Here is a 27940-nt window from a genome sequence, read left to right on the forward strand (position 1 = left end):
GTTAATTATTCTCCAGTTGCTCCAATTTATCCAAATGGCACACTCCAGTTTGTTTGTGGAGCTACATATATTAGTGGTTTTCGGCATAGACTCTACGGGCTTACAATCTCCATATATTATCCATGGGATTAAGGTCGGGCGAACAACTTGGCCAATCCAAAACATTAACTCTTTTTCAGAAAAAAAAATTGGTTGTTTCGCGACCGACATGTACGTGCCTTTTTCTGCTGCAAAGTCCACCGTTTTTCACTATTTCCTCGTAAAAAGGGAAGAAGACTGCATGGAAGACATTAACGTAATGTGAACTTTTCATTTTTGAGCTCACAAACTGCAGCTGTAGTACGGCGTCGCCTGTAAATGCTCCCCAAATCATCAACGACCCACCTCAAAAATTTCTCTTTGAAAAAATTTCGTGCTCCTTCTCCTTCCTCTATTTCCGGCCGGGCCATCTAAGTTCCATTTCTTCTCATCTGAAAATATAACCTGCAACAAAAGAAGATACATAAATATGGGTTGAAAAAAATTTAACTTCACTACTTGAGACCAGTCCATTTTCACATGTTTCTTGGTGAACTTAAAGCGAGCATTTCTATTTCGCGGCAAATATTTGGAGGCAAGAAGTTCCGGAACTCCAGAACCCTCCGTATTTTTGATTTCCTTACGATTGTACTAACTAAATTGTACGAACTAAGTAGTTAGGTAGTAGTATGGACATCACATAAAACTCAGTTGTTATTCCACATTACCAAAGAGTTACCCTACCCATACATACATTCTTACATATATACTTTTATGTACAATAAATACGCGTGGCACTAAACTGCACCCATACACAACGTCCGACATCTGCTCCCTAAATCCTTTTCCACGTTTGTTCAATATTGTGTAACTATGTATATTAGGGTGTTTTATTTTAGGGTGGTTTTTTTCCAGTGATAGCTAAAAAATACAATTTATAAAACAAAGTATGACCAATAGCAATGCAAATCATAAAGTTAAGGTTATTGGAAGAAAATATGTATAAACAAAATATATCAATTTTAAATTTTGGGAAAAAGGGAATGAAAAATTAGTCGTAAAAAAAAGTTTTAAACTATTACAGTTTTTTAAACCACTAATTTTTGGTTTTCGTTAGCTCAAAATACCTGTAAAAAAATTGCTCAAGCTGACTCGCTGGTCAGGTGGCTCGTAGTCGATAAAGCAGAGCTTGGCCAAAACCCACGCAAAACTTGTTTCATATCAATGAAAACGACTTGTCATACAACGTCAAATGCGTTTGCCCCCTGTTTCGACTACAAAGTGACCAATAATTGTAAATGACAATTTTCCAATTATATTAGTTGAGCCAATTTATAAATGTTTGGTTTGCTAAATTGAGCATTTGTGGCCATAAATTAAACAAGGGTATATTTTCTGTTCCCGACGCGTTTCGACGTTTACCTTACGTCTTCTTCCTTGGAAATATTAATATTAACATTAATAATTATTTAGTTCAGGTACTAATACAAATTGTGCACAACATTATTCACGTGCATTAAAATAACATTTTTTTAATTAAATTTTTTTATTTTTTACATTCTCTTGCATCTCTGTATAACAGCTGTGTAGACGCTGCTTATATTGTCAAAATCTTTTCAAATTATTCAAATTTATGGCAAATTTGACATTCAAATTTCATTTGCTGACAGCTTGGCAGTTTATTTTCGTTTGCCAACTGGCGTTCCATCAATAAATAATGCCACAGAATGTGAAATAACGGGAAATAATGAGACGGGCTGTGAAATAAATAAACACAAAGTTTTAGCTCTGGTTTTGACTACACTGCTTTATCGACCTCGAGCCAACTTTGTAACCACCTTAGGCGGCCCCAAATAAACATCATGTAAGTTCACGGCAGTTTTTGCTGCCAGCAATTTGGACTTAATGAAAACCAGTCTATAGCACGCCGTTCGCATACCGCTAATCGGTCGTTAGCGAATCGACAACCCGTCGATACGAATCAGCAACAGTCCGATAACAATCCATAATATTTCGATAACAAACCAATAACTCGGCGATACAAAACTGATAACTCGTCGATGAAAACCAATAACTCATCGATCACGTTTGTTACCTTCAACACATATGTAATACTTTGATAAAAAATCGATAACTCGTATATACCTCGTTGACTACAGTCGATAACAAATGGATAACGAACCGTTAACTCGTCGGTAACGTATATTTTCAATGTATACGGTTACAGTTGAATAAAAAATCGGTATCACTCTGTCCGGCTTCTCATCTTGCTTTTCCTATACCATCACAGCAGTGACCAAAGATGTTTATACTTTAAAAAATGTTATCATAAAAGCAGACACCCTAATGTACACAGCGGTTGTTATTGCACTTTACAGCATATGTCATTGAAGGTGAATGTTGGGAGTGTCGCATAACATGGCACCTTATGTGATCTATATATAATAGTGGGGGGAGGGGGGCAAAAGGTTATCAATAGCAAGAAGGAAAATTAGCATTTGCTCAGTGCTATTAATGCCAAATGTGTACAAAAAAAATATAAAAACAACAGCAAAAAGCGTTGCCAACGTCAAACTTATTTTGAGTGTCGCTTACATCCCGTATACTCTTATTAAAAACAACAAACACACAAGGCATAGATAAAAGAAAACCTTCCCGAAAATAAAAATAAACCACAAAAACATCTGTAAAAGGTACTTTGTTGTAAATAATTAGGAAACGAAAATGCAACAAATAAATTGTAAACCATTTAACCGCAATATTCTTACGTTATACAAACGCCGGTGAATTGTTTTTGTATTGTTTTTTCCTGTTTTTTTTTTTTTTTTACTTTGCTGTGTTGTAGCAAACATAAAGAAAACCTTCAGTACGACGGCGCCCACAACAGCAAAAAGACTGCTAGTTTTCATTGTCAAGTTTAGTGGCAGCGTCAACGTTTGTCCAACGGATTTGATCACAAGTATTCAAAGTATTTGTACTTGTAAAAAATACAAAAAAAAAAAAAAAACAAAATACTACAAACGAAGCAAATAACATTTAAAATAAATTTCAAGTTCCATAAAAATTGTGAATTGATCCCTAGTAGAAGAAGACAAAAATATGTCAAGAAATTTGAAAAATATGCAATATCTATCCGTCAATGCAGAAGATTATTTACATCCGAAACATCTTCATATCAGTCGCTCGGTTTCACCTGGCTTGGAATCAATGGGTTCTTTTGATGAATCTGAAAGTAATTACAATTTGAGAAAGACCGTGAGCAGTAAATGTGAGTATTTAGTTAAAGAGATATGAGATAATTCGGTCTATTTGCTAATGAAGGCTGCAGTGGGGTATACAACAACTTTTTAGTGAAGTCTTCTGGTGTTGCTGGCAAAATGTGACTTACAAGTTTTTGTTATAAAATTAAGATAGCATTTAGCGCGAACCCAGGACCGTCTGAACTAGTGCAAGTACAACGATCCGCCTTTGTTACTATCACAGGGGTGATTAGATTATGCCGTAAAGAATCTCTGAAAGTTATATGCAACAAGCGACCGATCGATTTCTTCAGCAAGGAGACAATATCTTAGGGTGTCCTTAGGTTTCGGAAATAACTTCCATATCACAAAAAAGGCCGACTAAATTTGTCCTATGTAGGGCAGTCTTCGACATGGGCTATATGAGTCTTTTTTCTGCAAGAAAGGACTGGTAACATATCGAGGTTACTCAGAGGCTGGACATCTCAGTTATTAGTGACGTAACCAAAATGACATGTGGAGTAGGCACAAGAATATTTGCAATACTCTCGTTCACAACCGATATCCAAGATGCACAAGGTAGCCAATCAAAATCAGGCTTACAAATCAAAAGCGGTAACAAGTCTGATAAGTCAATGGCGAGACGACATAGCTGTTATCTTATTCGTGTGCCCAGGCATTGTAGCAATAGGGAAACGAGATGGTCAATAAACTAGCATGACATGGATCGTTTTTTGTTGTAACAGGTACGTAGGAGGTCCTTACGCTGGGGTAGTTCTGCATAGTTTCTAAAAGGATGTGACCGTCTTGGAACGAAATGCAATCTTCATCCACTCTGAAGATGGATAGAAAGCATAAATAATTTGAATAGATCCGTTATTCAGCGCACACTGCGCTATTGCGCTTTTAGAAAACAATGCCTCATGTAACAGTTGCAAATTTTCCGGGCCGAAGGAAGGACTCGGGCATCTACTTTGAGACTGTCCAACGCGCTGTCGAATTAGAACGAAATTTTCAAAACGCTTTCCGTAAATCGATAGTCGACACTCGTCGGTTCGATGCATCAACTCGATATCGAATCCTCGACGAGACCGTTTTGGTGTCCATATATTGATACGAGTACTTTAGTTTTCGCCATCAAAAAGTGTTCAGAAATGGTTTTGAAGCTATAAAATGTTGTTAATAACAGTGTCTGATTTTTTAACTTTTTATTAGACAAACATTAAGCTTGCTTAATGAAAGGAAGTCTATCAGAATTATAGTATCAGCAATAAGTCTGTATATATTTTTATCTTATAAAAATTCTAATAAGATATTTCTCTCATTCATTTATTCTTCATATATTTCACAGCACTTCTGCGACTACACAAATTCACCGCAAGCGATTCGAACCTCAGCACTATTGGCAGTACAACGAGTAGTCGAAAAGCATTTTACAAATCTTCAGAAAATCTATGTTTTGGACGTCCTAAAAAACATTTACGACAAGAGCAGGTGAATGAAGTATATCGCCCACGTGCGCGTTGTAATACCGATCCTACAGAAACCGATAGATTATGTGAGCGACATATTCCGGTGCCCATTTTGAATATACCACCGCCAAGTGATTCCGACGGTAGTTCATTGTCGAGCTCAGTTGCTCCTACGCCGTTGCCTGGACGAAAATATCACCAAAGACGTTCGAGCGCATTAAGTTCATTGATTGAACAGGCATTGAAGGTGACAACGGCATCGGTGGGCTTGAAAGGGAAAGCGGAAGAAAGGTGAGTGTATATTCATTTATTCATATAATTAAAAATTAAGTCATATGATCATTATGTTATGATATAATGCCACATCATGTGATTTAATATCACAATCATGTGACACTAAAGACTACTTCTATTATATTATTAGTTGATAAACAGCTGACACCATATATGTAATACTTCTATTTTGCTAGTACAGACAGAACCCACTCGCACACATCTAAGTGCCGATATATTGCGGTTAATTAAAATTTTTTCTTGTCACACTTATGGCGATTATTCTTCTCTGCGCTCTCGTACGATTGTGTGTTCGTTTCACAAATTATTTCCCTTTTATTAAGAAAACGCCATTATATTGCTTTAATCACACAAATTTTGTAGGCTGTCTTCCTTTGATTATCATTGCGTGCACACTGTCATAGCAATATTATATAAATAATATTATATAATAGTAGTTTTACATTGGTTAGAAGGACCAGTTGGAAGGACCAGGTGGAAAACGATTTAAATTCCCTTGGTGTGACCGTTTAGACGGTTAAGCGCCAATTAAGTAAGTAAATAAGTATTACATATATGCCTGAAACGGTCTTCACATGCCATCATATGATATCACCACTCCATATATCATATCATACAATAGCATATGATATGATATGCTACTACAAGCTGTTTCAAAATTAGAATTGAATACCATCATATCACATGCCAGCATACCATCATTAAATATCGTATAACATTACAACACACTGCGATATAGCACGCATTTTTGTTATTTAAAGTCGGCTTATGCGATATCATATCAATATGTGTGAATTACCTGCGTTAGAGAAAATTGATAGTTTCGCTTTTAGATTTTTAAGCTTAGATGATGTTTTATACTAGGCTTTACGCTTCTCAATATGTGATATCTCTCAGAATTCATGCAAACGCACCATAATAAATGTCACCACCAATTACAAGCAAACGTATAAATTGATATGTCATCACACGATTTTAAATTAGGTCATACCGAATTTTTTTAAATCCAAACCTGTTATTAGATCATCGGGCTATAGCTATTATAAGCAAATAAATCATAAAATATGACATCGTACGATGTAGTCACTACACTGTAGCGCAATGTGGGAATAATGTACGTGGTAGAGTTGGTATGAGCGAAATGAGACAGCAAGACAAAGACAACACAGCGCAAGGAAAGGAAAATAATAGAAAGGAAAGGAAAGGAAAGAAAAGCAAAGAAAAGACTGGATAGCTAGTTATCAATTTGTTATCGAAGTGTTAACGGCTTATTATCGATGAGTTTTCGGTTACTTACTGGTTATCGTTGAGTTACCGGTTTGATATCGACGGGATAGGTGTGTTATGGACGAGGTTTAGACGAGTTATCGATTTATATCGAAGTGTTGTATATTTTTCTTCGATAACAAAGGTAATCAGTTTTTTATCGACGATTTTCGGTTTGTTATTGATTTACTATCGACAAATGGTCGATTACTTATCGAAAATGTTATCAAAATGATATCGCTTTATCATAGAAATAATATAAATTTTTTATCGGCCCGTTATCGATTTTTTATCAAAAATTTATCGACGTTTTATCGAAAAATTATCGGTTTGTAATAGGAAAATTACCGATTTGTTGTCGATATGGTATTGCAACCTCCCGATGACCAGAGACCTGAAACTGTAAACGAAGCTTCGCGCTTCATTGTGATCTAACATTTAGGATAAACAAGTTTTCGAGATTGGACACTCTCTTCGTTTTGTAACGTCGTCGCGTCAAGTTCGTTTTTCCCCACAACTCAACCGCGTGCTATAAAAGGACGCTATTCATGCGGTAGAGAATAAAATGGCGGATAGTGCGGGAATCGAAATGACAAAAAATAAAATTAAAAACATTTAAAAAACTAAAAATTTATCGTACTTGGAGGAAACCATTAAATCTAAATATAATTTATCGTACTTGGAGTAAACCATTAAATCTAAATATAATTTATCGTACTTGGAGTAAACCATTAAATCTAAATATATAATAACCTCAATTACGCAGAAACCTACGCACATGGTTCTGGCCTTAGTGCATTACTTGTGTGTTGGTGGAGCAACTGTACAACAATTTAAAGACACCAAACTTCTGAATATATAACATGGTGTTATGGATTAACACCAATGGAGGGATAACCTGGTGTTTTATTAAGCTTAATAAACTAATAATCCAGAAAAAAAAAAGATTGGACAAGGCTCTAAATATTTAGAAAGTCCGCTTCGAACATGTGGAATCTTGCGACAGTTGTTTGAGTAACTTCCAGTAAAGCTAAATTATTGAAATTTACTTACTTAATTGGGGCTTAACCGCCTAAACGGCACACACTAGGTTCTTGAAAATAAGACCATACTATTAAACCCCATGAAAAAGCACCTTGAGGGCAAAAAATTCCCGCTAGGTGGTCCACGTATCATGAAAATTCAAAAAACCGCCCGAACTTGGAAGTGTTAAGGAAGCTTCCCATAACGCAGAGAACTGAAACTTTGAACGAGGTTTCGGGCTTTAATAGGTTTGTTTGTTACCGAAAAAGTGTCGATGTTTTATTAAAAAGTTATAGTTTTTTTTAGGGAAAACTTATCGATTTGTTAGATAACTCGACGAAGCTCTTAGCAAATAACCCGAAACTATTTGATTCTGCTAAAGTTACCTATTTGTGGTTGATCTTCAAGCTCCGGACGTAAACCTGTATATTTACACATTGATGTTCACGAATACTTGATACTCACGCCTTTTTTGTCGTCCAGAATGAAATAAAAGAAAAAAAAAAACCATAAAGAAATACAAACAAAAAAGCTGAAATTTTCGCAGTACATTATAAACCGCGTATGACATCACAGCCACGGCAGCGCATCTTATCATTAGATATCATATCGCATGCCATCACATCACGTCGAATAAATGATTTTATGCAGTCATATTCTACATAGATTATTTACTTGGATGGTCTCTTTTTTATTATTAAAATGAAATATTAACAACGTAGAAAAATTGCTACAATTGACCCTTCGCGTTTAATCTGTATAAATCCTTATTTGCGGTAGCTATTTAATACCGGTACCGCATGGCGTATGATTAATGTCGCATGCACTTGCAACTTCTTGCGTAAAATTTAATTTGAGTTTAGACTTGACATTTTGAAGTTATTTGGACGTTTCTCTTTCTTTGTACATGTACATACACACATAAATAAAGAGCAGCTGAGATCAAGAAAGTTTAGTGCTGGGCATTTATATCGAAGGACTGGGTTACCGAGTGTGTTTCTAGCAATTAAAGCTTTTCCGTAAAAACTAGCTGCTTTGGATAACGATGTTGATGCGATTGTTGCATTTTGAAAATGATTAGCTGTCAGATTTTTTTGTTATTATTCAAATTTCGCGCAGGGCAGTACCGTTTCAATATATACATACAATATATACATACATATATATATTCGTAGTTTAATTTTCATACTACATATGTAAATATGTATGTATGTATTGTACGTAGATAGACATGATGAGTTGGTATATAATTAATTGTTGTCAAAGTAAGCAATCCAAATAAGTGCTTACAGAAGAAGAGGTATTCTAACTCAAATGCGATTAAATAAATTGAAATACACAACAAAAATTGCGCCAAAAAAAAGAAAATTTTTTTTTACAATTTTTAAAGAGAATTCAATAAGCGAAATCGACCTCTACCTCTACTTCAAATTCTACGTCTACCACTCCCCCAATCTCTACGTGGGCCTCTATCTCAGCCTCTACCTTTCCTGTACCTGTACATAAACCTCTGATGAGTTAACCAATTACCTCGCAAACGAGTTTGAGAAAGCGAAATATCGATAGATCGACTTCTTTTATTTCCGGAAAAATATCCATTGATTGCGAGGTGTGGTAGAATACACAATTGGGCGTAAGTTCCGGGATTTTACTGACCTGCCGATGCTAGCGTTTTATGCAATACCCAAAGTACTTTCTAGCTCACCCTCAGGCTCATATCAAAAGGACTGCCCGTACTGCTCTCATGAGCTTACTAGTCGTTATCTTTTCAAAAGTGGTGTTTACATATCTAGAAACTGATTTCTTCCATAAGGCATAGGACTACTTTTAACTAAATAAGCCCAGACGAAGGGCACAATGCAGATCTTCATCATTGGGGATTCGCTTACAGATTGGTGATGGCTAACAATAAAGGGCAGAAATCCAAGCAACCTACATGCCCGCTACTAATGAGAAGAAACTCTTTTTCCGTGTGACATGAATCTAAAATTACCCACCAAACAGATATACTAGCAGTTTACCGAATTACTGCTATACGAATGGCAAGTGCTTATCGGATGGTGTTTTATCTTGGAGAATCCCAGTTGATCTGCTGTCAAGTGTAATGGCCGATCTGTATGACATTGGTATCAGGCGACCATCTGAAGTTGCCTAGAAAACCGCCAGGTCACGAATAATAGTTGGGTTAGAAGAAGGGTGGGAAGCATCGAGGAAAGGGCGCTGGATTTTCACGTTAGTTCGCAATATATAGGAATGGTATGAGCGGAAGTTCGGCAACCTAAACTACCACCTCACGCAGATATCGAGTGGGCACGGCGGTTTCAAAGAGTATTTAACATAAGCGTAGCATAGAGGAGGATCTTTTCAATCCACATTGTCCCAGCGAACAGTAAAAAGCAGAACACGTATTGTTTCATTGCCAACGTTGTTTTCGGCGAAAAACTCTCTGTATACAGAGCTTTTGGGGGGGGGGGGGAACTTCCATAAAGAATATAGTTCCTTTAAAGTGCATACACGTAGGGCTGCTGTGAGCAAAATGGCTTTTCGAGCTATGACGCGATTGATGCTTGCTGAAAGGAAGCGCAGAGAAATGCGCATGCGAAGAAGTGGCGTTTAAATCGCTTTTCCTCCGCGTGACGTTATGCCTAACGGCGGTCCCACGGGGTTTGGATATGTACTAGCCTGGTTTCGATGGGCCACTTGAGGGCAGTGCGCTGCCCCAAAGTTCAAGAGAAAAAACTAATAATATAAATCTAAGTAACATAAACTAGCCCTAAGGGTCAGTAAACGGGTTGAAAAAATAAGACATCTTTTGGCGTCTGTGGCTAAATGTTAAACAAAAAAACAGCGACATTGACTATTACAACAATTTCCAACGACTAATTATATTTAAAATTGTCCGCTAGCATTGTTTCCTGCTTGTTATGTCTATTATTAAATAACGGTTTGCCTTATAACTGCAACTGTACTAACAAGCGTAAGGTAGAAGTGATGACTTAAGCACAGGAAGTGGCATACGCGCTAATCACACGACCATGGTCGGCATAATAGACAAACAGCAAAAGCAGTAAATACAACAAAATACAAAAAATTATGCATATACGCAACAAAATATACAGCAACAACAAAAATCACAAGTTGAATTACAACAAATACATCAAGCCTATTTGTGGTGATTGTCACACAAGACAGACCGCTCGTTTCGAATTTTTCGAAAATGAAAAATACTATCATATACCACGATGCACACTAGAGACTTCGAAAATTTGCTGCGCATGCGTTAGAAAAGAAATAAATAAAAGTAAGGGTTAATGGTTATTCGAATGCCTTATACCTTCCATGACAGGGAGAGATCTAATCCGACTTGGGATAATTAGCGCAGATACGGCAAATAATTAAGTTACCGATTCGGGCCAATTAGAAGAGAGTTAGTGGCAAAGGCAAAATAAAGAGCAGACAAAGAAGTACGCAACATCATGGAAGGCTAAAAAAATGATAGAAATGGCCGGTCTATGAGGACCTCACATAGACTGAATGAGTTCGTAGTGTTACCAGAAGTTTGTTTTAACGACCAAACTGAAAACCCCTATCAAAACCAGTACCTATGTTATAAAATAACTCCGTCCTCTTGGCAAATACTAGAAGCTTCCTAGGACTTAAGCCACTTGCTGCTTCTAGAACTGACAGCTGTATCACTCCTAATAGCTGGAGTCTTAGCCTGGCAAGCGCAGGGCACGAGCACAGAACGTGCTCGATCGTTTGCTCCTCCAACCCGCAGATGTAGTCTGCTATCACTGACCAAGCCTAATTTAAAGGCATGTGCCGCCAGAAGGCAGTGTCCAGTCTGAATACCCGTCATGAGTCTACAGTCCTCTCTTTTTAATGATAGGAGCAACTTAATTAGTCTAAGGTTGTAAGACCTACACATAATCTTCGACACTTTATAGCCCCGCGCTTGAACCCACGCCTTTCCCGTCTGGTCGATAATGTGCACCTCTCGCCTTCGCTTAATCTCGCCCAGTCTAATTGGGTCGTCCGTGTAAAGGGGGAAATACCAGTTGATGTTCATGAGGGATATAAAAATCAGTAGTTGCACCCAAATAAAAAGGTACCTATTACAAAGAGCGGCTAATTGAGATTTTTGGGCGTGAGAGCGCTTCTTCGCTGATTTTCCGTGTTGGGTGTGTTGCATGTGCGCAAACGCCAGAGAACGCACGTCAAATGTTATTACAAAATCTCACTCACGTGATGCCAATAACTCAGGGAAGCTGAATGTGTGCTTAAGAAGCTAACGGTAAATAGCAGTAAAAACAACACCAGCAGCTAAAGACACATTTCAGTTTGGTAAGACGGACAAATATGCCATTTGATATAGAAGCACGCCAGTAAGGCAATCTGCCAACGCACACACGAACAAACAAACGCACACGCTTGCCACCTAGGTCAATAAAAACCAAAAACTTAACTTCTTGTTAAAGAGGTTTTATAGGTTTCTGATATGAAATGTAATACAATGTGGCTAACGACAGACCGCAAAAACAGTCAACGCCGCTAAGGTCTTCTTAGTTAACTACTGCATGTTGTTGTTGTTGTATTACCGATAAAGACACTCCCCGAAGGCTTTGGGGAGTGTTATCGATGTGGATGGTCCTTTGCCGGATATAGATCCGGTGCTCTCCGGTAACAAAGCACCATTGAGGTACTAGCCCGACCATCTCGGGAACGATTTATATGACCACATTAAACCTTCAGGCCATCCTTCCCTCCCCACCCCCAAGTACCATGAGGAGCTTGGGGTCGCCAGAGCCTCGTATTTTAATGAAACAGGATTCGCCGCGGGTAGGTGAGGTTGACAATTGGGTTTGAGAAGCTATATATTGCGCTGGCAGCCCCTTGAATCCCTTCACTACTGCATCATGCGCTTTTACGACAACGTGAGCTCCGATATGATATTCACAAGTTGGTACTATCCTACTTTTTTCTGTCCAGTTTTGGAGTAGTATAATATTTGATAATATTCTCCCCTGTATTTTAGCCTCTGAAAAAAAAGTGTGTACCTTCTTGCCTCGTACTCTCATCTACGAAGCTACGCAACTATAAAATTAAAAAATGCTCCACTTCTCGAAATGAAAAGTTTCTCATATATTAACATGGTCAAACAACTACCCCAATACCTAAACTCAAGCAAATCGCACCAAACATTCGGTTTTCTGGGAGAGGTTGGTCCCTGGCACACTTCCCCGAAAGAAAGTTTCTCAAATAGTAAGCTAGTCGGTGGTGTTAGACGCGCTGGTTTCGCATTACAATTGAAAAGATGGCTAGTGTCGTGTGGGGCACTTTACAAAAAAGCGGGGCATACGTTGGGTTTCAGTGACGCGCGTCTCCCTGGCGAGGTTGCTTTCCTCAACTGCGAGCTTAGGCTATTGGTCTTTGAGAACTTGGCTCACCGGGCATTTGTGGGCATAGTTAGGTGACGACTTTTTGTGCTTCTTTTCTTCATATGGCTGACTTTTTGAGTGCCGAATTTCTTTATAGGACTTAAGGAGTCGACTGCTTAAGTACATAGGAGACGGGGATTCTTCAATAAGATATCTGCAGGGATGCCCAGGTTGCTGGGTATTCAACAGCAACTGTTTGTTCAGAATTTCATTTCGCTCCTTTATGGGTGATGTTCTAGACATTTGCTACATCCACGTTGTAAATAATCCTCAAATCCCCTCGAACATACGCACAAAATTGCATCAAAATCAGTCCATTCGTTTAGAAGCAGTTTTTGAAAAATAAACCAGTTTTATGAGATCAAAACGGTCTCTTTATAGCTGACATTCTACCTAGCATGAAATTTGAAAAAAAGATGCTCATTAAAATTTTTGTAATATTTCATAAGTTTTAGTACTGAAAAAAAAAAAAAAATGATATGGCAACTTGCACGTGAACACACAGGAACACTTTTACACATACGCAGTGTTGATATTTGTTTTTGCACATCTGCATAAAGGAGTCAAGAGGTTGGTGGTGCTGAATGCTGACTGGCAGGGTGGGTGTTTGCCACAATGGGGGTCGCAAGTCTGATGATGTTGTGGCATGCATGCACATACATACATACATATGCCTGCATATATAATAGCGGCAGTCGATGTTTGTGTACATAAAAGAGGCAGACAAGGCTTACAAAGACGCTGAGCGCGAATACCAAAGTGATTTAGGCGATATTGACTTTACCGAGTGTAGTCATAATCTTCGTTAGCGTTTTCGTTTTCATAGGCATCGTCGTTCTAAAGATGGCTTTCAGCGCTTGCCGAGATGTCATAATAAATAGTGGAAATTCAGTATAGAGAGCATACGCCTGCAATAACGGTTGTCGAGTACGCGTAGCAACGTTAGTGAAGATGAAAAGTTCTTTGGGGAAAAATAGAGCAATTTCATAAATTGTTGAAGAATTAAAAAAAAAGTATTGAAATATGTATACCAATTAGTGCATGCAGTTGGAAAATGTGTAAAAATTGCCAAAATTTGCAAAATTAAAACAAAATAAAGCTTAAGCAGCAAATTTACAAGATCTTCCTACATACAAACATACACTCAGTGCAATTCATGCCGAAAATATAGAAAATTTTTAAGGTAATAAAAGCGACGCTCCAAAGCGAAATTTGGTTAAATTTCTGTTTTCATGCAAATATTGTGTAACTTTTTTCACCGTTCAAATACTTGCACACAAAATTCATAAAAAGTGTAATGCATTTTTGGAAAATTGCATCAATTTCAAACGCCATGTAAAGCAATTGAATAAAAAATCACAAAAGCACAAATTTATGCAATACGAATTTAAGGTGAGGGGTGATAATACAACAGAAGGCAGTACATTTTTTATTTTTGTGAATGGGGATGGTATTAGTGGTGGTGTTTCCTATTAAGTCGCTTTGTTTGTTATGTGAGGAATGTGGGTGGGTGTATATGCATTGAATATGCTGTGTAGGTGTGTGTGCATGTGTGCGTAGGATTGTGATCATCAGGGTCGCATTCATCATATATGGGCCCATATGTAGTGTATGCTCCCGGGGCGCAAAAATCTTCATCTTATATATTATTTCTAATTGCTGTTTTTATGTATTTTTTATGTGTATTTCACAAAGAAATCTAGTTGTACTATGGCACTATTGTGAATATTTGCACTGCATTACCGGCAGTTGCTACCTTACGCTAGATAACAGCGCAAGCTGAAAGTTTTAATTGTTTGATAGAACTGCTGATTTCTGTTGATATTTGATAAGAACTTTATTGGTTGCGCAAGATGCGCACGGGTTCGGCTCGTATTTTTTAAAGCACATTGCAAATTTTACTTATTGTTGTTGTGTTGTTGTGTAAACGTGTAAAAATAAGAGTGGGAGTACAAATAAAAGTTAAAGTTACAACAACAACAAAATGAAAAACAAAAATAGGAAGAGACAAATTAAGAATGACAAAGAGATGACATGTATCTGTCTGTGCCCCTTCCAGATGGTAGAATTAGTGGTTAGTTATATTGATAGGCATGGTACGAGGGTTGCTATTTATATCTTGAGCCTAATAATGAAAAGACAGTAATTTATTATCGAAAATGGCTTTATTGTTTTTCGAAGTATTCTCCATGATAATCAATACACTTTTGCATGCGTTCAAAACAATTTCAACAATTTGACACAATAAAAATACTTCTAAATTTAAGTTAAATCTATATAAAGTAAATCTTATTATTTAACTCACACTGCCCGTTATAGCTGTGAAATTTTTGAGTGAAATACCCGTGAAAATTGTATCCCTTTTATGGATAAACCCCTATATTAAAAAAAAAAATTTTAAATTGACATTTCCGTACAAATTTTTGAGTTATAGGAGCTTTATAAACCTATTTTATTTGTTATGAATATGGAGGGAAGAGTACAAAAGGTTTATAAAACTTTTTAAGATGACGTGTCCATTGCAATTTCATATAATAGGAGCTTAAGTCGCTGTTTATACACAAATATTTTTGTTTTTGAAACTCGTTATTTATAGAATAGGGGGTAACGAGGTGAGCGCGGGCACCGAGTTTCTTGTGCTTGGCGACTTGCTTTGAGTTGTTTTTCTTCTGTTTACAAATTCTGGTTTTTTTGATTGAGGAACTTTTGGTTGATTTTGAATAGACAATTTTATAAGTTTGATATTTCTCATATTTCACAATAATTTTTAAAATGTTCAATGAATAAAAAATATTGTTTAGAAAGAATTGATATAAAATTTAAAATTTTTGCTTAGAAAGAGTCGCCGTGTGTAAATCTAATACGCAACTTCAAAAGAAGTTGAAGTTCGAGGCACAGGCACGAGTCCATATATTCCGTTTGCCCGGTATTAGATGACACTATACGGCGGCCACCGTGGTGTGATGGTAGCGTGCTCCGCCTATCACACCGTATGCCCTGGGTTCAACTCCCGGGCAAAGCAACATCAAAATTTTAGAAATAAGATTTTTCAATTAGAAGAAAATTTTTCTAAGCGGGGTCGCCCCTCGCAAGCGCTCCGATTGTATTTCTGCCATGAAAAGCTCTCAGTGAAAACTCATCTGCCTTGCAGATGCCGTTCGGAGTCGGCATAAAAAACATGTAGGTCCCGTCCGGCCAATTTGTAGGGAAAAATCAAGAGGAGCACGACGCAAATTGGAAGAGAAGCTCGGCCTTAGATCTCTTCGGAGGTTATCGCGCCTTACATTTATTTATTTTTATTTATACTGCTGTGGCCATACGGCCTGCACTCAAGCTGCCCCGATACCTTGAGTATTGTTGCAGTGGCTAACGCTATATTTTTGGCCATTCGATCTGCAGACGTGATGTGTAGAATAGCAAGCTATGCTTCTTTCGGAGTACCTTTAGGGCTCCCGTTATGCTAATCATTTATAATTTGCATGCCCCTCAAGTTGTTTGGTATTCGTACCTTTTTGTGTGGCTGTCCACCAAACAAGGGCCCCTTAGTAAAGTATGGGTTTGACAGTTGCCGTAAGAGAGTTTGGGTGATAGGCCCCACGTGCATCCTATCATCCTATTTCACATACAATTTACTATTTAGGATGACTCCTTGATATATTCGGGCTATATGGTTCTTGTAGGGTTAAGCTTGTAGGGTTAAGCTTGGTCCGCGTTGGTAGTTAACTCGACGCCAGATGTCCAGGCCTGTACATCCCGAAGTGATCCATCAGAGAGCTGATTGTTGTTAGGCATCTGCCGCTTATTCTGACTGAAACGTCATCTGATATGCAGTTTGACTGGTCCTCTGTCGAACCGCCTAAGCAATTGGTTGATAACTAGCGTCACCAATACTGTGGACGCCCCTAAAACCCCACCTTGCGGCGCTCCTCTGTTTACAGGTTTTGTTGCCTAGACCTCATTGCGATGTGATCACTCTGCAGCTTAACATCGAGCCCATCCATTTTGTAAAGGCGCGATTAACTTCAATTGAGTTGAGACAGTATGCTGTGCTGAAAAGATTAACTCCTCATTCATATTTGATGTCCGCACAGAAATTATTTCTTCGACCCGTTGATTTCACGTTTAAAGATCCACAACAGATCTCTATATTTTTCATTGTTTTCCGCAACTTCTGCCAACTTAAGAATCTCTTTTACTTGCCTTGTAAGAAGAATCAACTCCTTATTCCACCATGGTGGCTTTAATTTCCCTTTGAATCTTCTCAGAGTTGTTGCACTGCTCCAACTCCTAACGGCAGTAACCTCTTTTGGCCGCCCGGGTCTTCGTGATACACACTTCTGAAATTTGTACCAGTCCGTTGACAATGAGTTTTAAGAGAAGCGTATTCATTTTTTGTCAACTCATAATCGGTGAAATGGATATAAATTTATGAGTTTAGTTGGAGTCAGTAAAGAAAGTAATAACTTTATTTATCACACATTTGATGAATATAATAATTTTATTTTTTATTAAATCAGAATCATCAACATTTATTTGTAGATAATAACATAAAAATATCGCCATTTCGACTACTGAGTGGACGCTATCTCAGCCACCATTTCGAAAACGCGCTACCTCTGCATAAATTTAAAATGTTTCGATGTGAGCTGGGGCATTTATACAAAAAATTCTGTAATGGGGCTTTCAGCTGAGATAGGGCGATATTCCACTCAGTAGTTATATATGTATGTAATACTACGATATTGCTACAACAATATGTGCGCAATGCGTTTTTAATTCACGAAGTATTTTGATTGTAGCAGTTTAAGTTTTGAAATAAAAAATTATAATTTATGTAACAGGAAATATATCAGCACTCTGATGTTTGCGCGTGTACCCTCTCTGTACTATTAATTTAGAAGTATTACATACTTTTATGACAGCGTTTGATTTATAACAACACTTATGGACATCCCGTAACTTGTTTTATATATAATCGAGCAGGACTACCAACAGATAAATCTGTATATGTAATTGACGTAGTATGGAAATAAGATGCTGCCACAGCACAAAGAGCTCCTCTCATAACGCCCGGTGCTCCAGAAACTACTTTACCTCCTGGACCATATCCAGCACAAACCATTGTTGGTTTAGAACTTTGCCTTGCCCCATAGACATAACGATGACCAGAGCTCATTTCTGATATAGTTTCGGTAGTAGAACGGATAGTATCACCTAATCCAATTTGTGAATGCCATCTACTAACTTGCATTTTCTTGCCCGGTTCTAATACAATTTTGCAAAGTTCTATTATTCTTACTAGATCGCGGTTAAAGGGGGTGGTCACTTTAATTATCCCTATATCTATATCTATATGGTCCTCTTCTTTATACCAAGTATAATCCGCAACTTGCTGTTGCCTCTTTGAAAATATACCGTTTTCACCAGCTTTAACTTTGATCTTTTTCGGGGTTTCTCCCCTCACACATTCTAAAGCTGTAACCACGAATTCCAAAGTGATCAGTGATCCAACGCAAACATATTTTCCGCTTTTAAATATTGCAACCACATATGACGTATCCTCTACATTCACTGAACTGCTAGAACTGCCACCTCCAGCGCGAAATTCCGCATTCGCGTAGGTCAAAGGGAAGCTAAACGCGACCAACAGGAGCACGAAATTATTTCTTAAACTCATTTTCGATTATAACTTTTTGGGACACTTGTTAAATATTGAGTAAATCAAGATAAGTCTTGTGGGCGCTATTTATGCATTAGTGGATTGCGTGAATAACAAATAAGTAGAAACTTCTAGATTTAGGAAATGGGCACAGAGCAAATATTTGGCTGTTTTCAAAATAAAATTTCCATGCGATTTGTTATATATTTGCACAGCTTAATTGTGCTATTGAATTGAGAAAGGCTATGTGATATAATGTTTGTATTTTTAATGAATAAACACAGAACAGTACAAAAGCTACATTAATTAGTTTTATCTGTTTGTATTTTTTATGAATACGAGTATTTCTTAGACATAGATATACTGTAGGAAATCTAGACTAAAGGCGTTTTCTCACCTAACACTTGATTCTGTAAAAATTGATGTTATTTACAAAAAGACCGCCGCTATTTATTCTGAAATTTCAGTACATAACCAGTGGTACTTTGATTTTGCCTTTTTTAATTTTCTAATGGATTTTGCTATTCATTCCAAAAAATAGGACTTTATTAAGCACGTAATTTTTGTCACATTTCGCTACAAGATAAAATATAAGGAAATAAGTCTGCAGGCCAACTTATGGATACGGAACGGAGGGATGTACATTTGGTACAAATCTCCACAAATCGGAGAGCTGAACCGAAACAAAATACTTTGACAAAAAAACAACATAAGCGATACACAATTACTAATAATTAAATTGCCTAAATAAATTGCCTAAATTGCTTAAATTGCCAATGAAACATTTCTTTAGACATATCACTTTAATATATGACAAGGACACCTGCTACATGATAAAACAATATAATAGCTTCCACAAAAAACTTGCAAAGCAACAACAACGACTCAGGTTTTTACTGAACTGCAAAGATTATGGTATTACAGCCCCACATCTAAAAGTAAAACAAGTAAATTAATACATTGCTTCAAACTAGACACCATCAAAAATGAGTTGGGTAAGTTAGAACTCCAATTCTTAACAAAAATCTCGAACTTAGAGATAAAAGAAGCCAACATACAACTTAAGCTCCAAAAAAACGCCATCACACATATTAAAAATACCTTATTTAAAAAACTTGAAGAATATGAATTTAAACAAATAATAGAACACCAAATTTTTTATACAAAACCACGTTAACTGCCACGGGAAAAAACCTAGACAAAAAACTAAAATCCCAAATCAGTAGATGCGTAGAAAAATATGGGCTAAGAACCAACGAGGTTTGGTTTATAAATTTAACAAATATTGAGGTACCCCACGAGTGCCGGTGGGTACTCTCTATGGGGAAAAAATTCGCCCTAACTGTTACTAAAGACACATTTTCGCCGATACATTTAATTGCAGACCTTGAACAAGCAATACAGTCTATGGAAGATGATAGACAAAAGGACACCATCAGATGTAAGTTTGCTACCAAGATCAACACCTTTAAAAATAAAATAAAGAACGACCCAAAGGAGAAAATTATAATAAAATGGTTTAAGAACACAAAAGAATTCTTGAAACAACACAAAGACTCTATAGTAGTTACTAATGCTGATAAGGGAAAGAAAACAGTAATGATGTACAAGACAGACTACAAACAAAAAATTAAAGAGCTACTAAACGATAAGACAACTTACAAAACCATACGGTTGGATCCAACACATCAGTTACAAAGGAAAAACAATAACATCGTGAACGATATCTATAAACAGAAGAACACAAACCCCAAACAGAAGACACAACTTGCGTGCACTGCGGCAGTAGCACCTAGACTGTATGGCCTCCCAAAGATACATAAAGAAAATACCCCCTTTCGTCCGATATCGTCGTCCGTCAAGGTGAAAGAAAAATTAAAAAAATATAGAGATAGAAGATGACGAAATCCTGATATCGTTTGATATCTCTCTTTACCAATATACCATTAAGGAACAATGGAAAATATTAGAGGAACACACAACACTAACCAGACCTCAGTTTCAAAGAATTTTAGGGTTTTACCTACGCGACAACAATTACTTCATGTACGATGGAACCCTTTATCAACAAGTTTTTGGTATGCCAATGGGAAATCCCTTATCACCCACGGTGGCAGATATCGTGTTAGATAAAATTATAGACGACAGCATTATTGAACTGAAATCCCGTGACATATATATCAAATGCATAGACAAATATGTAGACGATATATTAGCTTTTGTAAAAATCCAAGACGTGGAAGACATTCTCAAAACACTGAACGCACAACATAAAAAAATCCAGTTCACGACAGAAAAAGAAAAGAACCAAAAATTAGCCTTCCTAGACATCGAAATTATAACAGAAAACACCAAACTCAAATTACAATTCAAATTATAAATTACAATTTCAACCACCCATGGACCCAGAAGAAAAATACAGCCGTAAACCTCATTAACAAAATCTTCACCCTAAGCGACCAGGAGTTCAGAATAGGCAACGAGAGGAAAATAAAAAATATCCCATTCAAACCCTAACAAAGTGATTGATATGTTTATATAATCAACAATTAATAAATTAGAACAGGAACACAGAACTATGGAAAAAAAACCAAGAGCGGAAAAATAAAGTGTACACCCCGCTTAACGGACAACAAAACATTAAACAAAACTATGAAAAACAACAACACAAGCTTTGCATAGAAACAGCACTGTACCCTAAATAAAATATTTACACAGACAAAATAGACAAAGACAACAACACAATGTCATATAGGAAATAAAATGCAATGACAAATTTGGCGAAAACTGCAACAAAATATACATTGGTACAACAAAACGTGCATTGGAATTCGAGTCAATGAGCACAAAGCAGACGCGAGATATAACAAAACGAATACAGCTTTAGCTACCCACCTTACAAACAACAAACGTTCAGTGGACTTTATAAATGTAGGAATACTAGACGTAGAAAGAAGACCAAAAACCCGACTAACACTGGAAGGACTGAGGATACAACAACGAATAAGAGATGCTGTAAATTTTAAAGAAGATGTGGACAAATGTTTTCAATTGATTGCCATTCGGACAACGAAGGCAAGACGAATTAGTTGGTATCATTTTTGACGAAAGGGAGAGAAAATGGGATGACATTTGTGCTATTCGAAGAAGAATTTTATTCGTGAGCCCAATGCCGTGTAAGAACATAAGGTAACGAATAAAACCGCAAAGTTTTCGTTCGCTCGTTAATGTTATGACAATGGATGAAAACGGCCCACGTTTGTCATAAATCCGAGTGCAGGCCAATAAAGCACTTTTCCAGTGTACCTAACCCCTAGGTATTTTGCTTTCATTGAAAATCTGATTTTAGCGCCACACATGGATAGTTTTCTCCCGTAGGAAAGAGGCACTAGATCAGTTTTTTTAGGCTTGATAGACAATATTTTGGTTTCACACCACCCTTATATGATGCGCTATGTTTGAGTGCATCCTATAGTAGCCACACTTGACTCAGTTGTCCTTCCCCGCTCTAGACTGATTTTTATTCTCTCTAGCATGAATAGGTCCAGCTAATGATTTTTGCGCTTATATCTCTGTCAATCATAGCTTGTTCGACAGCTTGATGTCGAAAGCGCCTGAGATGTCAATAAAAACGCAGAGGGCTACATTTTTGAACTCAAAAGCCTTTTAATTTTTTTTGGTGAGGCCGTCTCCTTGGATTTTCCTTACCGATAGGCAAATTGAGTCATACCCAGAGGGAGTTTGTTAAGGTTGACCTTCCTAATATGCTGATCCAAAATTTTCTCCATACCCTTTATGAGAAACGAGCTGAGGTCGATACGACGAGGGCAGTTCATTGGGTTTCCCTGGCTTTGGTTCACTTGTTTGGAATGTAGCCGAGCAGTAGAGTTGCCTTATATAGGTTGGGCAAGGCTGGGAATATATGGTTTATTCCCTGCTGTAACAGACTCCATCCGGTCCTGGTAAAGTGGATTAGACAGTGGAGTAGACAAATCCCATTGCACTGGCTTGAAAGTGGTGAGCTTTGTTTCTAGGCTTTTTTCTCTACCATTAATGGTGGGCAAGCCTCCCATAATATGTGAGTGTTGTTAGCCTGTTATATAGTCCGGAAAGTGCGTTTTAAGTAAGAGCTTACAATTCTTTTCCGGCTGATTTGTGTAGCTCCCATTTGTCTTTTTCAAAGTGCCTTTTACATTTCCGTAATTTCCGGAGAGAGCTTTTTGGAGTTGCACCGTTGTTGGAAGATCATTAATCCTCTCAAAGTGTACTTTCCAGGAAGCCCCCTTATATCTCCTATGCTCTTTTTGTATGTACGATTGGACATGATAGACTTTCATTCTACTGCTGGAATATTGATTGGTTTAAATATTTCAGCTTTTTTCTACAGGCGCTCGACCCTACCAAATGCGCCTCTGATGCCAATGGTGTATATTTGTGGGGTGGATTGCTATGTGTATACCTCTAAATATTGGCACACACACACTTATTGCCCCCCAGGGTGGTAAGTAAACAAACAAGAGATGAAATTCTTTAGTATTGAGGGCAGAAATCGCTTAGGAAACAGAAAGCAGGCGCTTTGAAGGTTGTATTATTTGAATAATGGAATAGTTATGTACATTTGTAATAAATAAAAAGAAAACAAATGCGCGTAGGCAACAGATAATGTAATAATCATAGAAACAGAAAATGCTGGAATCTCTTGGTTGAATAAAGAACAACAAAAATCAAAAGCTTAATGAATTCAATATATATTGAGCTTTGATTTGAAAAAGGCTTTTTTTACTGTCAACGTAGATATACTTATTTGTAAACAGTGATATTTTTCAAGCTATTGCTTATAATTTTTTAGAGAACATATTTCTATTCCTAAATCCGTTCTTCGGTATCTTGAAATGGTGCTTTGTTGCTACAATAGTATCAGGCTAATAATACAAAGATAATACAGAACTCGTTATTTAAGAATTCATGAGCTTAACACCGGTTTATAACAAATGAATATTCAATTATTATCTTTTTCTAAGATAAACTGAAAAGAAAGAAAGAAACATTTACTGGCATATTGCGATGGTACCATTTCGAAAACCGCCACGTAGTCATCATCAGGCAATTTCGTAATGTTATCAAAGGTTTCACCGAGATTCGAACCGCGAATCGCACGTCGAAACTGCAGTAGCCTTAACCACTAGGCTATCCTGCTTGTATTTGTTTCCTTGCTTAATTCAGTTTATCTCATTTCTACACTAACAACACAATTGAGACATTCTGCCGCTATATTAATTTGTGTGTTGTGTATATTTGTTTTTGTAAAGCTTCTTTTTCGTTGCGAATGAGAAGCTTTGTAAATTATAATTCTGTAATACAGAAATCCGTTTTGCGACATGATATCACACACTTATTAACACTATTTACACATAGTAAACAAATGTGTAACATTTTATTGCACCCAAAGCTCACGGCGTTGACTAGAAGATTACAGCGCATATCCGTCGTTTCGCACTTTGTGCCACAAACACTTCTTATGTATGTGTATGAAGCGACAACAAAAAAATTAGACAAGGAAATTCTAAAAATTCCTGTCATTTACCAAAGTATGCATTATTTTTAACGCCTTTTTCCCTTTTTTCCATATTCGCATGTTTCACAACATTAAAGCTATTAATTAAGCAGCGGATATGCCACGACATATCCGTATCCTTCATATCAATTACAGCCTGGAGAACAATACAATTTGTACCTACCATATTTTGTGTTCTCGTTGTTATTGCTATTTACTCTTACACCAATTTCACACAGAGGGTTAATGAAATAATTAGTCAAGTGTCCTGCATTAAGCGCGGTATCCAAATCCCAAGAAAGAAAAATTTCCATGAAAAAAAAACCGATCAAACAAATTTTCTGTAATCTTTTTCTAAAGATTTGTCAGTAAACGTGCAGAGGGAAGCTCTGGCTTCGCCAAGAAATATGTATATGTGCGTCCCATTATTTCTTGAGCAACGACCCTGTAAGAATACAGTTGATTAAATACCAGGGATAACGGTGAGTTATTTGAATAGGATTTGCAATTTGAACACAAGTTCTCTTTGTCCATTGGAACGATTTTCCGTCATACACTCAGAGAAAAACGCCGTTCTAAAATCCAACACCACCGTACTCAATTCAAGCTTTACATGTTCTTACTTTTTTGTTCTTGAAAAACGAACGACCTGTTCTCAAAACAACAACCGTGTTCCAACCATTTTCTTGAAAAGAGAACGACTGGTCTTAAAATATGAACGAATGTTCTATTAATGAAAACAATGTTCTTAAATTAAGTTGAAGAGGCACAAGCCATCAAGCAGTTGTAGTGGCCCAGCGGCTATGATGTTGCCGTTGCGATCGTGTAGCGCGAGTTCGATCACCGTCAAACTCTGAAGTTTTTTAAACAAATTTTTTAATATTATATTTTTTTAACTCTTATTTTTCGTTCAGTTTCATTCAAATATGCACAGGTCATTCTCAAACTTGTTATGAAGTTTTAAATATATGTGACCCGGCCTATGAAAAGGTGGCTTATGACTCAAAAAAGAAATTGCGAGAAACCGCTGTTAAAGTTAAACAATGCATTTCTTCAGTTTCTTAGTAGTTTTCTTTTTTTTAGTCATAAGCCACCTTTTCATAGGCCAGGTCACATATATTCAGATTGCATGATCAAATAAGAAGAATTTCTCTTTAAAAGAAATATATGAAAAAATGCATATTATGCGTCTTTTCTACTCTTTTGGATATTAATAATATTAATAGTTTTTTTGTTATTAATATTTTTTATTAATGACAAAAAAATTATTTATTAATAAAAAAATAAATTAAATGGTACTTTCTCACTCCCACCAATGATCAAGCACAAACCGTTCTTGAATTGAGGCCGAAAACTGTCAAATCGACCACAAATCGTTCTCGAAGAGTGAGAACGAAAAAGCTTAAATGAAGCCCAAGTAGTGCTTGAAATGAGCACAGAAGGTTCACACATCAATACCAAACTGATCATAAAATACGAACGGTGTGCTTGGAAAAACTGTTCTTAAAACAAGGCCATCGGTCACGAGTTAAGAAAAAACGTACTTAACAGACTTTTGTCAATGAACGTTCTTAATTTTGAACTTGTTTCGTTCATTTTAGAACGATGGTTTCCCTGAGTGTACTACTTTTACACAAACAATAAATATGCATTTTTTTTGGATGTGTATACGCGCTCTACTTTTAAGGTAGCATAAGCAAATTTGTTTCAGTGCATTTATTTGCAAAATAAATCTCTGATTGCTCATTTTTGATATTTATGTATACATAAATATGGTGCACATTTATAACAATCAATCACAAATCGTTTAAGCAACTCACTCACTTTCGTATCCGTTAATTTTTTGCTTGCAGATTGGCTCCACAGGCGACAAAGTCAGCAAGTGATGATAATGTCAAACGCAGATATTCAAGGTAAGGTTAATAGTTTTTAGCTTGTTTTGTATATATGAATGTATAAGCTCTTTTTAAAGGCTAAATACTAGGCTTAAGTTTGAGTAAACCTCTCCGAATTTTTAACGTACAGTAACGAATTTAGGGAAATTCCGCTTATTTGAAACCTTCTGCTAACGTTCGAATCGGTAAACTGTTGAATAAATCACTCCACTATTCTATATTGCAAAATGGTCTTTATTAGACAACTTTGGGAGTAGTACAATTATACTTCGCAACTAAAAGCGTGTTTAAATCAAACTGATTAGCCATGCCTCAGCTTGTGCTGCTTTTATACTTTCGGTTTCCTCGTTCACCCATTTCTCCTAAGGTCTAGTAATTTCGCGAACTTCATGCTTGGTTCCCAGCCATATACATGTATATTTGTAGTTTGTAGCCATATGCGTGTGTATATGTGAGTACTACTTCGGCTGATGATTACATCTGTTTGTGAGTATCTCTTCGTTGCCTTGTATGTATGTGTGTAAATTATGATTGATTTGTTTAGAGTGGCAGCTTGCTTTATTGTTGTTGTGCCTTTATTTACTTAGTGTCAGCTTAGTGATGCTAAAATTCGTCACAGTAACTATTCCGGCTAACACTCAAGGCGACCACTCATATTTGTATTTGATTCTTATTACATTCTTTTACGCATTTGTTTGTCTGAAAGTCCTCCAATATCTAGATTCTACCGTCTATCTGCTTATGCACTAACTAATTAGTGTCCTAAACAGACGTCTCTATTAACTTTAAACGTTCGCAGCCAATAGCTATTAGTAGTTGTTCCTCATGTGCGCGCAACGTCATCGTTTTATGACGTCTGCAGCCATTATGTTGATACGCTATAGCATGAATCAAAATGTCGGACTTACGGTAGACAATATTGCAGCTAAAAAGAATAAACAATTTAATAAAACAAAACAAAGAAAATCAATTTTCATGATTAAATCTTACCTGTGCACTGTCAATATATCGATCTCACTCCATGCTGTTTACTTAAAACCAGACCTGTTAAATGTCCATTAACATTAATAATCATTAATTTCGTTTCCCTTTTTAGTTTTAATGATTAATCAATTTTTTGCACAGCACCTAGCAATTAATAATTAATTAATTAAAAAAATAATTATAAATAATCATGATTATTGGCCCTTAAAAAAATAATCAAAAATAATTAAAAAATGTACCCATTGTTTTAAATTAAAGACAATCATATGATTAAGAACAATTAAGTAATTAAAAATATCAAACAATTAAAATTAATCAAAAAATTAAAATTAATCAAACAATTAATAATTAAATTTAATTATTTGACTAATTTCAATTACTTTATTATTTTTGATTATCTAATTATTTCCAATTATATGATTATTTTGAATTATTAACATGAAAGAGAAAATGTTTGAAGTAAGAAATAAGTGGCTGAAACCAATTGTACTATTGTATGTACATACTTGTGCTAAGAGATACATATTTATTCTTACTGATATTTTCAAATGTCGCTGCTTTTTGTGAAAACTTTTAAAAACCAAATTGGAGAGCGTAAATTTTGGCTTATTACACCACAGACGTAAGTATATATCTGTATATATATATATATATTTTTTTTTTTATATTATGATGCTGGAAAAACACAGAAATAATTAAAATTAATTAAATTATGAATTTTTTGGCGACCTTTTATCTTTAAATATGTATATATAGCTGGCTTTAGGTCCGTGTTTTATAATTGAAAAATTAAAAAATACCCTTTGATTCTTCTTTTAAATCGATATATTTCGATTGCTCAACGGCAATCATCTTCAGGATTGTAGCAACTAACAAAAATAATAAACATAACAATAAACAAATTTTGCATTTTACATTTCACATAAATACATACTTTTATTAACACGTCTGCTTTGTCCGACGTGGAGTATGGTACTGTTTTTTAGTGAGCAGGTGTTTGTAGATATGTGCGCTGTGATCTACGTCGCTCTTATAGTTCAGTCGTGTGTTAGTCGGAATATTAATAATGAGAAATGTTACACATTATTAATATTCCGA

General features: G+C 36.4%; 1 protein-coding gene and 1 long non-coding RNA gene across 3 annotated transcripts in view; one reads left to right on the top strand and one right to left on the bottom strand.

The window, feature by feature from the left end:
• Positions 1–105: 105 nt before the first annotated feature.
• Positions 106–27885, bottom strand: LOC137248884 (uncharacterized). 2 transcript variants are annotated; one of them, XR_010952202.1, is made up of 6 exons: positions 27777–27885; positions 27643–27711; positions 27379–27517; positions 26849–26986; positions 25784–26783; positions 106–939 (listed from the first exon to the last, which is right to left on the bottom strand). It is a non-coding gene; the product is annotated as an uncharacterized lncRNA (long non-coding RNA). The 2 variants fall into 2 exon arrangements; XR_010952203.1 differs by lacking the exon at positions 27379–27517.
• LOC137248879 (serine-rich adhesin for platelets-like) overlaps positions 2897–27940 on the top strand; it is a 157701-nt gene continuing 132657 nt past the window's right edge. Inside the window, exons 1-3 of the mRNA XM_067779848.1 lie at positions 2897–3286; positions 4609–5020; positions 25817–25876. Of these exons, the coding sequence (XP_067635949.1) occupies positions 3118–3286; positions 4609–5020; positions 25817–25876 (641 nt within the window). The 5' untranslated portion in view covers positions 2897–3117. The remainder of the gene's footprint in view (positions 3287–4608; positions 5021–25816; positions 25877–27940) is intronic.

Source organism: Eurosta solidaginis, chromosome 4 (assembly GCF_040869045.1).
Source record: "Eurosta solidaginis isolate ZX-2024a chromosome 4, ASM4086904v1, whole genome shotgun sequence".
In the NCBI taxonomy this organism is placed as follows: Eukaryota; Metazoa; Arthropoda; class Insecta; order Diptera; family Tephritidae; genus Eurosta; species Eurosta solidaginis.